The sequence below is a fragment of the Penicillium atrosanguineum genome (assembly GCF_028827265.1).
Source record: "Penicillium atrosanguineum strain IBT 20685 chromosome Unknown utg000006l_segment0_segment0, whole genome shotgun sequence".
Taxonomy (NCBI): Eukaryota; Fungi; Ascomycota; class Eurotiomycetes; order Eurotiales; family Aspergillaceae; genus Penicillium; species Penicillium atrosanguineum.
The window spans coordinates 1,035,514-1,048,513 of NW_026623138.1; the positions used below are offsets into that span (position 1 = coordinate 1,035,514).

The following is a 13,000-nucleotide window of genomic DNA, read 5'->3' on the forward strand; positions in this document are numbered from 1 at the left end:
TCTGTTTTTTGACAAATCTTACATTGGCAGCTATGGAGATGGAAAGAAGGGAGTAGTCCGGTACGAATGCGGTGCGTAAATCGGCTCTGATGGGACATTCTGTAGACATAAATATCAAAAATGGCGCAATCTTCTAATCTCCGAGTCTCCGCAGATCCGAGAGGCACTCGTATCGATAACGAACTCCGATCTCCACCTTGAATATAATTGCCTTCCTTTTTTCCCCCTTCTCGTCTCATTCTTCTGCTCGTCTTATGATCTCCGACTCTTTTCAATACTTCCAATAGTTGAAAATTGCACCATGACTCAAATACAAACCCCCCGTCCCCTTCTAAGCGGAGTAAGTCACTACCTGCAGCTGCAGCACATCCCACCTAGAGAGGGAAAGCAGCAGCATCGCAACCCCATTGATGTTCTCCAATCCCAGTACTAACACTTGGAACCAGTATGGGCTTCCCTGATCACCAACATGGACTACCTACCCGGTCTCCTCACCCTTCACCATTCCCTTAACCACCCGCAACCTGACCCCAGCATCACGAACACGAACACGGCTACACCTCCAAACCAAGGCACCCGCTACTCCTTTGTGGCCTTCTACACCTCGAGCTTCCCACCCGAAGGTCTCAAAATTCTCCAGTCTCGCGGCATCGCCGCACAATGGGTTCCCAAAGTCGTCCCCGCCAGCACGCGCGAATACAAACAAGACCCACGATTCGCCGACACATGGACGAAGCTAGTTACATTCTCACTGGAAGAATACGAGCGCGTGGTCCTGCTAGATGGCGATATCTTAGTGCGCCAAAATATGGACGAATTGATGGAGGTAGAGCTGGATCCGAAGGCGGCTCTAGAAGACGGGACCGGAAAGCGGGTTTTCGCAGCGACGCATGCTTGTGCGTGTAACCCGATGAAGAAGCCTCATTATCCGGCGAACTGGTACGTTTTCTCCATATTCAAACGCACCTTGGATACCTTGCTCTCTAGGTATATTTTCAAACTTCACATACTAATCTATTCCGACGCAGGATCCCCGCAAACTGCGCATACACAGCACAACACCTAATCCCAGACTCGGCGCATAACTCCGCCCCGCCAACAAATTCAGGCGTCGGCATGCTAAACAGCGGCGTACTTGTCGTGACTCCCTCATCCAGGATCTACAGTGAGATCTTGTCTGCACTGCAAGAGACAGAAAGGATTGAAAAATACGATTTCCCTGACCAGGAGCTACTATCAAATGTCTTTGATGGGCGTTGGGTTGCGCTTCCATATGTTTATAATGCGTTGAAGACTCTTCGGATAGAGAATGTACACGGGGCCATTTGGAGGGATGAGGAGGTCAAGGCTGTACATTATATCTTTGCGAAGAAGCCATGGCATGAGGTGGAGGAGGCGAACGAGAAGAAGCTGAGTGAGCTTAGTTTGTGGTGGTGGGAGGCTAATTGGCAGAGGCAGAGGCTGGAGAGAGAGGATGGGGTTGCGGATACGTTTTCGGGGTGATCCTCCACCACGGAGCCTTGCTAGAATATTGTGCCAATTACTTTTATAGAGGCACTGACACTACCCCATGTTAACATTTGTCTCTTTAAGGATCGCCGGGAGACATTGTGGGATCCTATAGCATCCGTTAGGCACTTAGTCCGTATTAATATAGGCCTCAAGAAGCATTCGAGGTTCGACTATTGTCTTGGTACTCTGCAACTACCATTCGGTAGCCTCATTGACGTCCTAAAGGCCCTATCTAGATACTTACTCCCATTTCTCAACAGATGGGTGAGAATAGATGGCAATATGGCAGGCTGACGGAAAATAGAAACATGCTTCTCTAAACTGAAGTATACAGCACTAGTCGATTCAATTTCATCTAATATTTTCGATAGAAAGCGGGTTCTGTACGTCTGGAATGCAATATGCAGACGATATACAAAACCCAATGCACCATATGATCCGCTCCTATTTGCAACTCAACACATGACATCGCATCCCGCTCAACCAGTGTAGCCAGAAGCATCAAGCTCCTTACGCACAGAATCCTCAGTCTGAATCTTCTTCATCTGAGTATCCTCCAGCTTCTCACCACCAGCAAGACGCATCTTTAGCTCATCAATGGCACGGATCTTCTTGAGCAGGCCGCGGATCTTCTTATCCTGGGCCGAGGGCTCAATAGGACCAATGGGGGCAGGAGGAGGCGAGGGGGGGCGCTTGGGAGCGTTTCCATTTCCGTTGACGGCGGGAGCATTCTTGCCACGCGAGCGGTTGCGATCGGGGCTGGGGCCGGTAGGGGCGGGGGCGGGGGCGGGGGCAGGAGCAGTGTTCTCGTCGTCACGGGCCTTCTTGGCGGCCTCGCGCTTCTTCTTGTTCTTGGCTGCGGATTTGGAGAGCTTCTCGTCGGCGCCTGCAGGGAGGGGGACACCACCACCAGGTGCGGCACCCGGGGGCAAATACTCCTCGGCGGGCTCGGCGCCGGGGATTTCGCGGCGGCGGGGCTTGCCGAAGCCGTTCATGCTAGCACCAGGGACGCCGTCGCGGACGAAGGCGGCGCCACCCTGGTCCTCACGCTTGAAGGCGAGGGGGGGTCAGCTGGCCGCGGGCTCCGGGGGGGCGGTAGGCACCGGCAGACTTGACAGGGGCCTTGCGGGTGCTCAGGTAGGCGGTGGCGGAAGGGTGAGGCACGGGCAGCTGGGTGAAAGGGTCACCGAGGGGGTGCTGCTCGATGGTCTGGGGGCGCCAGGTGATATCATAGAGCTCGGTCATCTCCTCGTTGTACACGAGGCTACCGCTGACGTGCCAGATGCGCACGCCGTTGTCAACGCGCAGACGCGGGCTAGTGGTGGCAGTCAGGATGTACTGACCGTCGGGGGACCAGGAGCACACACTGGCGTTGGAGGCCTCGACAGTAGTAATCTTGTGGAAGTTCTTCTCCATGTCATAGAGGTCCATCTGGCCTGCCAGGTTACCGAAACCGGCAACCAGGACGAATCGACCATGAGGAGAGAACTGGATGGTGTTCCGTGGGCTCAAAGGGAAGGTGTGCTTGGGCACACCGCGCAGGTTGAAAATGGTGGTCTTGGCAGGCATGTAGCCGTAGACGACACCGAACTCCTTGGAATTGGGGTTCCAGCTCACATCATGGATGGGTCCTTCTTTGTCTGTTTGCGTGAATTAGCATCTGGTCAATGATTTTCATGATATAAAAAGAAACATACCAAGATCCACCCGGGAATCGAAAGCCCCACTGGCGCTGAGCAGATACAAAGTAGTCTCGCCATAGTAACTCTTTCCAGTACGATCGACCTCAGTTTGCGCAAGGACGATACAGGTAGTGCCAGAAGAGTTCCACTTCAGCTGAACCTTGTCGCCCTTGAAGAAGCTCTTCTGAGAAACGGGTGCATTAAATTGCGGCACAATAAAGACCTTAACAGCAGCAGGCTGGCCCTTACGCTCAGGAATAAACACGGCAATGGACTGAGTCTTTCCCGGCGAGAGGGCAAAATCAGCCACCCCCTCAACATGCAGCTTATTCCAAACGGTGGACAAGTTGTCGCTCTGGAAGAATTGGACCTGGTTGGTCACAACACGGGCACACAGCTTCTCGTCCGGGGTGTACTGCAGGTTCCAGCCTGTCTGCGACTTCTGGACATAACTGCCCACAACAGTGTGCTCGTCTCCACTCTCAACAGCGCGCCACACCTTAAGATTCTTTGTCGCATCGCCATTCTCGTCCTTGCTGGCGCGTTGCCAGGTGATAACATAGGTGCCAAGCGGGGAGAATCCCAGCTCGAACACGTTTTCAGCCGGGATGGTCGAAACCATGTTGCCCGAGGAGGCGTCGACAATGGTGACCCTACAAAGAGATTTGTTAGACTGCAAGTTACCAAACAAATACCCAGGATCAACGTACTTTTCAGGAGATGCATATGCGTAATAACGGCCGCACGGAGAGTAAGAGCTACAGCGGAGGTTTCCCTCAGGTCTGCCAAAACACACAAGTCAGTCACCCAATTTCGTAGCCCAGATCCATCGCAAAACCTACCTCGCAAAGCCCGGCAGAGCCTCATAAGTAGGGGCAGCATCCATGATGCCAATGCCCTTGAGGGTACGGTCTAAGTCAACGTCAGCACGTGCATCAAAACAACCACACGCCCCCAATGAATCCAGGCAACCGCCATTCACTCATCGTGGGGAATCAGAGAACAACGCACAAGCAAGTTGCGTAGGAGCCGCCATGATGAAATTCGAAATTCGAAATCTGGAACGACGTCGCCACCAAAGAATGTCTTTAAAATTCGTCCGTGAAAGAGACAGATCAGTATCGCTATCGGCTCAAAATCAAGTCTACCAAAAGACCAGATGAAGATGCAGACGTCCGATCGGAAAGACCCAAGTCAAAAGTCGCAAGCGGGGTGCGAGCAAGAAACAGGGACGTAGGATCTAGCGAAAAAGGCAGGACGGTATCAAGACGAAATAGGTCGATCAAAGGACGACTCAAGTGAGATTGGGACGGGAATCAGATCAGAAGCGAAAACGTGGCAAGGCAAGAGTGATGCCGAAGGCTCAATTGGAGCGTAAGCGCAAGAAGTAGATTGCTTGTCGGAGAGATGGATCTTCAGTGCTAGACAAGTCAATGCCAGCAGAGGGCGGAGTCCGAGAGGGGAGGGGAGGTGTTCAGGGTGGGGAGGTTGAAGAGTCAAGTCAAAGGAGTGGAAAATTCGGGCGGGTTCAGCTCGGCGGCATGCCGTCATCTGAGCCCTTTGTCTCATTAGACTAAGTGGTAGTGTGACTACGACGTTCACCGATTTTCAATGCTCATATATTTTCATATTCTCCATTGTTTATGTTCAGACTCCACGGTCATGTGTATAATGTGTAATGTACTATTTTACGCCACCTGGGCACAGGATCAAATCAAAGGATATCAATGTTCATTCTTAGACATGCAACGCCACAAAGCAGCCAAAGCAGCCAACCAAAAAAAAGAAGAGAAAAACGATATTGCTAAACTGCGCTGAAATAGTTCATAACCGATACATACCTGTCGTGGCCACCCAGCAGGGTGTCTGAATGCCCGATCTCCGTCCATAGAAATACATTCCACATCCCACCCCGAGCAAAGGTAGAATCAAACCAAAGAAACAGAAAATCCACATAAAAAACAAATCAAAATGCCATCCAGCCCATCGTGATCTCCCCATTCCCCTAACGGAGCCTATTCCCGACTCGGGAAATCGAACCCACCACTACTCTGGTTGGGAGTAGCCAGCCGCGGGGTCCTCGCCGTGGTATCAACGACATCGGAATCAAAAGTCATGCCATCAACCATGCGCGCATCCTCCGTAACAGGCTCGGGTGTAGTCGAACCCGTCGGTGAAGCAGCCATCATCGAATCCCCCTGTTGGCCCTGCTGTTGAATATACGAAGCAAGCGGGTTCAGTCTCCCAACATTCGAGCTCATAGAAGTAGGTCTAGCAAGCCCACCCGAAGAGATGCGACTAACACCTGGCGGCCGCGACACCGGACCGCTAATGGTACTATTCGCGCCTTCTCCAAAGCCCACGAGACTAGCGTTCCCTTCATCGCTCATATTGCCGACGCTGGACTGTCCGTCATCTGCATCGGGGCCTTCGCTCATCTTGTCTGCTTCATATGTATCGCTGGATGTCCAGGTCGTGTGGCCGCCGAAACTACCCGTGGCGCTGGCGCTGCCGACTGTGCTGCGCTCTTTTAGGGCGTGGCCGTCGAAGTAGCCTGGGCCGTGGGGGACGGATGGGGCGGTGGTGGGTCCTTGACGGGCCGTGGCGACTCGTTCGAGGCCGGCGAGGCGGGAGATGCGGTCGGCTCGCTCGGCTTCGAGGGTTGTAGTTGAAGAGGCCGAGGCGGAGGAGGACTGGTGGGCGTGGCGGCCGTGGGGGAATGGTTGGCCTTGGTGGCCGTCTTTGATGGCCGTGGTGGACAGCGCGGAGAGGGAGGTGGTTCCGGAGTTGGGGGTTCCTCTGGAGGATTGTAAGGTTAGTTTGATTGTTGAAAAGTTGAAAAGGCAATTGAGATCTTACGGTCCCATGTCGGACGGGGTGACGGGGTCCGAGGGAGGAGGAGGGAGGTTGATCAGCGTAGGGGTAGTCATGATGGGATCAATGCGTCAGTTTGAAGGCTCTGAGACCTTGAGGCTTTGAAAACAAAAGCAAAAGTGGTAGTTGAAGAAGTGTGAGATACGATGGAAATTGCGGGGAGTCACTAACGACGGATCCGCGAATCTTTGGGAGCATTTCAGTGATCGCTGGGCCTCGACGTCATGTTTGGCCTGGGCAACCCCACCTTTTCACATTTCAATAGAAATCCATGAAAGAGCTAGTGTTTCATACATTTCATTCATACAAGTCATCTCGGCTATAGAAAAGATCCAATCATGCAGCCTGCTGCTTATTTCTCATTGGCCTTGTGCTCGCCGAAGTTCATCCACCTCTTTCTGTAATCGCGACAAATCCGCCAATATATCACTCGCGTTGGATGGTTGTGGCAGGGTTGCTCCTTCTGTAGCCTGCGACACTAGACCCCCGTCACTACCACGTTGCGAGTCCCGTCCTCGACGAGGCGGGGGTGGGGGTGGTGCTGTGGAGGAGCCCGTTCCTAAACTACCATACGATGAGGCCCGGCGTCCAGCCTGATTGAGATTGGGCCTTGAGCTTGGGGGAGGTGATAGAGAATCTGTAACCCCAGATCGCGGCTCCCCGGAAGGTGGGGGCATGCTGATGCGCTTGCGGTCCTGAGACATAGATGAAGCGACGGAACGGGTGGACCGGCCTGGACTCGGAGGCTGGGAGCTATCGTTACTCTCGGAATCAAGCGAAGACATGGTTAATCGACTGCCGCTAGATTTGGACTGGGCGGACTTTGACCGCATTTGGCTGTGGCGTCGGCTGAGAGGCGGCGTCGGTGGTCGCTTGGGTTGGGAATTGCTGCGATGAAGCGAGTCGGTTGAGTCGGTCGCCCTTGGGGTTTCAGAAGAAACCGAGAAGTAGTCCCCTGGTGCTGTATTGTATACTGAGCTGGCATTGGGAGTGCCCGATGCTCGTGCAGAGGTCAAGCTCTCTGGGGAAGATGCATGGTATGAAAGGCGGTTATTTGATCGAGGAGGCGTGGCAATCGAGGGAGAAGCTGTACTGCCTGTAATACTAATTCGCTTTCCATGATGGCTTCTAGGCGGCGGCGGAGGTTTCCTGTCTTTGGAACGGCTGGTGCCTTGTTCTTGTTCAGAAGACATCTGTCTCGGCCGGGTCATTGAAACAACGTCTTCTGCCGAGTTGAAGGCCTGGGTATCTGCCGTAGACCGCATTTTGTGTTCGGATGGTTTGAATGACAGCTTTGAGGAAGGTGTAGACGATGATCCATCGGATGGAGCTAGGTGTGGAGCTGACCCAGACGATGCTCGCGGGCGATCGACGAGAACAGGAGTATTCTTGGAGCTACCCGCATCGTCCTCATCGTCCCCGTCATTGTCGCCCACCGATGAATCGGGATTGAAAGGGTCCGCCTGTTCATCGGAGGTCGAGCCATCGGTCTCGACTTCGAGCGATAAAGACGACTTCCCGGGGTAGCCGTTGGGCACCGGGACGGAGGGGTTGGAGGGCAAGGGGGCTACATTGCTGGTAGCTGGGAAAGCTGGAGGCTGTGGTGCTATAGCCGTGACAGAACCACCTGTTTCACAGTTCATTAGCTTGATGTGGGGGATTGAATGCTCCTTGCATCATGTCATCGGAAGTGGCGGGCATCGGGGGAAGAGAGGAGGGGCTCACCGTCCAAGTTCCTACGAAAAGGATTGGAACCAGACATCGCGATGGGGGCAGCTCCGAGGGTAAAACGAGAGGAAGACGGAGATGTGAAGAGGGGGAAGAAACATCCCCGCCGAGCTTCTTGACCAGTTCTACGCGCCGCTTTCCGATAGACGCAGTCCGGGAGCCCCGAGAGGCTACACACCAAAAGTATACTTATACCAAAAGAACCGTTAAACCTGTCAAAACAGAGGAAAATTTTCAGTTTGAATGGCTGGTACACGAGTCGTGCAATATATGGTACAAATGAATCACGATAAAAATGGCCTCCCCGGGAAATAAACAGGAAACCCAAGAAACCCCCCCCCCCCCCCCCCTAGGAACCCATAATAAAAATAAAACTAAACGACCCCTGCCATCACCTCTCATTATACACATGCCATGTCTCTTCTTCCTCGAAAAACTTATGTGCTAACCGCTTGCCGCTCTCCGTAGGCTGGCTGAATGCGATCTGGTCCTTAGGGATCTCCATGCCGTAGATGTAGTTGCTCACCACGCAGTCCAAGAGATCCAGGGCGATACCCTTCCGGCGCGACGCGCCAGAAGTCCAGATGCGTGAGACGCCGACAATGGCTGGGTGCACCTCGTCACGCACCGACACGGACGAATTATTTCCGTTCGGTTCCTCCTGTGCGACCGGTCGTGATTCCCAGATGCGCTCTGTCAAACAGAGCCCGACACATCGGCTGTCCTTCATATGGAGGAAAACTCGGTATCGGTCCACCTTGTCCTCGCCGTCTTCCTTCTTATCCTTCGGAGGCTCTGTCTGACCCCAGAGCAGCTCATCTTCAATCTCCGGAGATGACAGTTCCTTGTTGACCACCTCGAGCACCCTCTTCGCTTGGTTTTTGGCACTGGGTGATGCCTTGCGATCCACAATGACCACGTAGCCCTCGTCGAATCGCGTAGCTTCATAGACCCAGCGTGAGGCGTTCGCGCGCATGAATGCCTTGCCCAGATCAACACCGGTCGAGTTCATCTCATGGAACTTTTTATGCAGGGCGGCATCCTCGGAGTTGGAGGGGATGTATTCCATGCCACAGGTCGTACAGGTCTTGCGCACCTCGTTCCCCAAATCAATCTGCATCTGGCGCATCGCTGGTTTTTGCGCTTTGTTCTTAGGCGGGTCGGCAGAAGAGCGCACGCTGTTGGAGTTGACCTCTGTCAAGGGGGACCCCGCGGACGCGTCCTTGTGCTTGCGCTTGAGAAAAGCGAAGGTGGGTTTGCGGGTGTTCGCCGGCGGGGGAGTCAGTCGCGGCGGCGGCGAGGATGGCGGCGTGGTGAGATCGTCGATATCGTCCAGGGTGCCTTCGGACGGCACGACTGAGTTGCGGCGCGAAGGGCTGGACAGTACGGCAGCGGACGATTCACGGATCGCGTTCTGGAGATTTGTCTCTGCCTCGTCGGATTCATCTAGGACGCGTCTTTTCTTCGCGGCCCGCTCATCGTCATAAACGCGCCATGTCGGTCTTCCGTATGTTTTCATCAGGCCTCTGTTGGGGGAAGTTAGTAGGCGTATTTGAACGAGGAGAGAAGAACATACCGCTTAAAAGAATTGGTGACAGTCCACGGCATCTCCCTTATGCCCAGAATAATGGCAGGATGGGTTTGTTATTTCGGGGGGGGTTTTGCACTTTACATAGGTTCCACTGCACGCGTGGCGCTAACTTGTTTAGGTCATATTGTTCGACGGGAGGGAAGCTCAACTTACAGTTATCCCTTGCCGGTTCGCGGTCTGGGGTTGGAAATGTCAAGCTGGAGGGGTAATAAAGTCCAGGGGAGGTTGGGTTTCCAGTCGATACCAAGTTCCAGGGCTGTGATGGGGGCTGTTCGGTATTAAGTAGCTCAGGTCCAACAAGAATCGCCACCCGGGAGATGAATGAAGATGAGTTCAGTATAGAGAATACACCTGGGAAGAGCAAATACAAGGAAAGAAATCCCAGCCGCCTTTTTTGAATCTTGCAGTTTGCATTTGTGCATTTCCCATTCCTGACTTTTGGTGGATTTCTGCCTGGTATGCTCGGGCAGAACCCCTTTCCAGGAACCAGTCATCCACACGCTTATTTCACATACTATTTCCATTTCCCTTTCGCCCCATTTGACTATAGAACTTGCTCGTGGCCTCTGAGCCTCGCCCAGCCTACGCCCCTAAACCTACCGTACGCTAGCCCACCTAGCCATCACTCACGGCCCTCATTTCCCATCTTGCATTGCATCGTGCAAGGTGTTTTGCCGATCGCAGACCGCTAGAGAGCTCTGTTCCTGGACTTCGTCATCTCTATGTTTTCATGGACTTGCGCCCACTGTCTCGGACTTCCAGTCACTTCCACAAGCAACTGGGCCTCCTGGCTATCCTGATTGGGCTGTGCCGATGAGACGTGATTGGGATCGAGCTCACTGATTGGCGTGGATGGAGACGGCAATTACGAGGTTTACAAAGTTACATACGCTCTCTGGCAGCCCCCCTGATTTCCAGGGTATGCTTGTGTGTACAGCATAGAGTTTCAGAGTGAGCTGGGCTCGCCACGGGAGTGCAGGCTACTGGGCCAAATTCAATTCTCAGGAGATGGATCACTCAGCCGTGACAGCCACGGGCTCAACGGGCACTACTGCCACTACTGGCACTTCTTTGGCACACCAAAGACTAGCTTCATTTCGGATGTGCGGCTATGTTGCTGACCCTGCTCGTATCACCCCGGATCAACTCTTGACTCGGTTTGCCTGGTTCTTGCGGACTGACGGACTCCGGCGGTTAGCTTTCTAATGCTTTCGATGTGCGGGCTCCGCGGGCATTGATTGGTAGAAACTGGTCAGCAACTCCGTGTTACACACGCGCATCACCCGCTTGACTTGAGGGGGATCGCGGGGCTCCCTGGACTGTCACTCCTGGACGCAGGTAGCAGGTGGGTCGGTACCTACAGTACTGTACAGTAGACGGGACTCGGATTGTCGTGTTGAACTTCCATCCTTGGAGGGTCCTCTGTAGAGCATCAGCGGTCCTCTCAGTGCCTCTCACCACGGCCATTCAAACTCTATAGAAGAATAAGCAGGGCAATACGGACTATATAACTCCGGCTGCAAAGCGATGGAGATGCTGCAGCGTGCAGGATAAGCTCACCCGAGAGCCATGACGGAATCTCCGAAGTCGGTGATCTGTCGTATAAAACCCTCGAGTTTCTCCGGCCTATATGGAGGAGCTAAAGATTGAACGATTTCAATTCCAAATATTTACAAGACCAAGTTCTCTCGGAGAATCTCGCAACATTTGTTGTGAAGTCAAGTGTCGGTCCCGCTTTTGACCCGCGGAACCATCTGCGGAGCCGGAGTCAACTCAAAAATCTCTTCTGATTCCTCCCCAACTTCATTTCCCATACCAACCATGTCGGACGACGCTTCTGGAGCTGGAAAGCGTAAGCGCGCGAGTGAGTAGCCTTTTGTTCTCACCTGCACCCTTCCCCGGTCTTTTCAATCTCAGAGCCCAACCCTTTTCCAAATGGCCCAGGATCTGCGGACCAGCAAACCGTTGAAGCAGACTTCCGCTTCCTCAACGTTGTGGTTTTTTGTCTACCAACTCTGTCAATCCTCTTTCCTCCATTTCGTGTTATAGCGTACCGAGGCCCGCAGGATTTGCACATGGCTAACAAGATTGTACCTACAGGGACCCAGTCGTGCCCCCCGCCCGAGCTGCCTCAACTCGTTGCGGAGCAACATGTCACCATTCCCACACACGACAAGGACACCCAGCGTTTGATCGTCATTCTCTCCAATGCGAGTCTCGAAACCTACCGGGCCTCCGCCGGCCGCGGTGGCAAGGATGAGAAGTACTCTCTGCTGAACAGTGACGAGCACATCGGTATCATGCGCAAGATGAATCGTGATATCAGCGAGGCTCGGCCGGATATTACCCACCAGGTAGGCTCTACGATAGACATGCTTACATGCTTGAATGATGGGCTAACAATCCCCTCTAGTGTCTCCTCACTCTTCTGGACTCCCCCGTCAACAAGGCTGGCCGCCTCCAAATCTTCATCCACACGGCCAAGGGTGTTTTGATCGAGGTCAACCCGTCCGTCCGCATTCCTCGAACCTTCAAGCGGTTCGCCGGTCTGATGGTCCAGCTGCTCCACCGCCTGTCGATTCGCTCCACCAACTCGCAGGAGAAGCTCCTCAAGGTCATCAAGAACCCGATCCTCGACCATCTGCCCCCGAACTGCCGCAAGGTAACGATGAGTTTCGACGCCCCCGTGGTCCGCACCAAGGACTACGTCGAGTCGCTGGGCCCCAAGGAGAGCATTGCGATCTTCGTTGGTGCCATGGCCAAGGGCCACGACGACTTTGCCGACTCGTTCAAGGATGACACCATCAGTATCAGCAACTACAGTTTGAGTGCCAGTGTGGCTTGCAGCAAGTTCTGCCACGCGGCCGAGGAGGTGTGGGATATTCTGTGATCGGCAGGCTGAACGTTGCGCAGCTGTAAGCGCGCCCTCTGCCCTCCGTGTGCAGATTCGGTAGATTCCCGTGAATTACCATGAATCCCAACGAATTTCCTTGCGACGAGTTGACACAGCGGATCGGGGATTCTCAAATTTGAGCTTGACCTCATGCGTTGACCAACGGGGTCCGTCTCCGGTACATGAATTTCGACAATTTCTTGTTTTCTTTTCGACTGCCGTCCCGAGACACGCCTTTTATCTACTCTTCTCATTTTGTGTTTTTTGAAGATCTATTGACTGTCGGGATGCCCGAGAACGGGACGGCCAGCGTCGATGTTGCTCTAGGAGCAGGGTAAAGGGGGGTGACTTGACTGGGAACCCCCCTTCGACAAAGAGACACTCGGACTGGATGGCATTTGGTTCCTTTTCGCGGTCCAGTCCTGAATCCGACTCTCAGCCCGCGTGTGTGGCGAGACCAGAAAAAGTGAACATAGAGAGGAGTCTGGCTCCTGTTAGGCACATACTGTGTGAGAATACAAAGAATTTCGGTTGCTCATCTACCTAGGCAGGCACTACGGAGTAGTACCGATATCTTGTACTTTGTAGATCCTGTCAAGTAGTGTGAAGTCACGTTGTCTCCAGTGTTCGACGTGGCATGCTACTTGCCTCACTCACTTTGCGACTAATGATGCAGCTAATCGGGACTATGCATATCTGTAGACGTAGACGAAGACCCAG

At 53.6% G+C, this 13,000-nt stretch overlaps 6 protein-coding genes across 6 annotated transcripts; 2 read left to right on the plus strand and 4 right to left on the minus strand.

The window, feature by feature from the left end:
- Window positions 1-448: 448 nt before the first annotated feature.
- Window positions 449-1,503, plus strand: N7443_007515 (uncharacterized protein; the record flags this gene model as incomplete). Its single annotated transcript, XM_056887571.1, has 2 exons — window positions 449-939; window positions 1,029-1,503. Coding segments are annotated over 2 exons (966 nt in total), but the record flags the coding sequence as incomplete, so codon positions are not given.
- A 488-nt stretch (window positions 1,504-1,991) lies between these two features.
- On the minus strand, window positions 1,992-4,230 carry N7443_007516 (translation initiation factor 2A; the record flags this gene model as incomplete). Its single annotated transcript, XM_056887572.1, has 6 exons — window positions 1,992-2,508; window positions 2,561-3,152; window positions 3,210-3,847; window positions 3,905-3,976; window positions 4,037-4,106; window positions 4,206-4,230. 6 exons carry the CDS (start codon window positions 4,228-4,230, stop codon window positions 1,992-1,994), a joined length of 1,914 nt encoding a protein of 637 aa, XP_056739263.1.
- Window positions 4,231-5,209: 979 nt separating this feature from the next.
- N7443_007517 (uncharacterized protein) lies at window positions 5,210-6,124 on the minus strand (the record flags this gene model as incomplete). Its single annotated transcript, XM_056887573.1, has 2 exons — window positions 5,210-5,993; window positions 6,054-6,124. The coding sequence occupies 2 exons, from the start codon at window positions 6,122-6,124 to the stop codon at window positions 5,210-5,212; spliced, it is 855 nt and encodes a 284-aa protein (XP_056739264.1).
- A 303-nt stretch (window positions 6,125-6,427) lies between these two features.
- Window positions 6,428-7,711, minus strand: N7443_007518 (uncharacterized protein; the record flags this gene model as incomplete). The annotated part of the gene is made up of 1 exon (XM_056887574.1): window positions 6,428-7,711. The coding sequence occupies one exon, from the start codon at window positions 7,709-7,711 to the stop codon at window positions 6,428-6,430; it is 1,284 nt and encodes a 427-aa protein (XP_056739265.1).
- A 476-nt stretch (window positions 7,712-8,187) lies between these two features.
- Window positions 8,188-9,404, minus strand: N7443_007519 (ESCO family N-acetyltransferase; the record flags this gene model as incomplete). Its single annotated transcript, XM_056887575.1, has 2 exons — window positions 8,188-9,322; window positions 9,373-9,404. 2 exons carry the CDS (start codon window positions 9,402-9,404, stop codon window positions 8,188-8,190), a joined length of 1,167 nt encoding a protein of 388 aa, XP_056739266.1.
- A 1,804-nt stretch (window positions 9,405-11,208) lies between these two features.
- Window positions 11,209-12,277, plus strand: N7443_007520 (18S rRNA pseudouridine methyltransferase; the record flags this gene model as incomplete). Its single annotated transcript, XM_056887576.1, has 3 exons — window positions 11,209-11,251; window positions 11,488-11,741; window positions 11,801-12,277. 3 exons carry the CDS (start codon window positions 11,209-11,211, stop codon window positions 12,275-12,277), a joined length of 774 nt encoding a protein of 257 aa, XP_056739267.1.
- Between the last annotated feature and the right edge of the window lie 723 nt (window positions 12,278-13,000).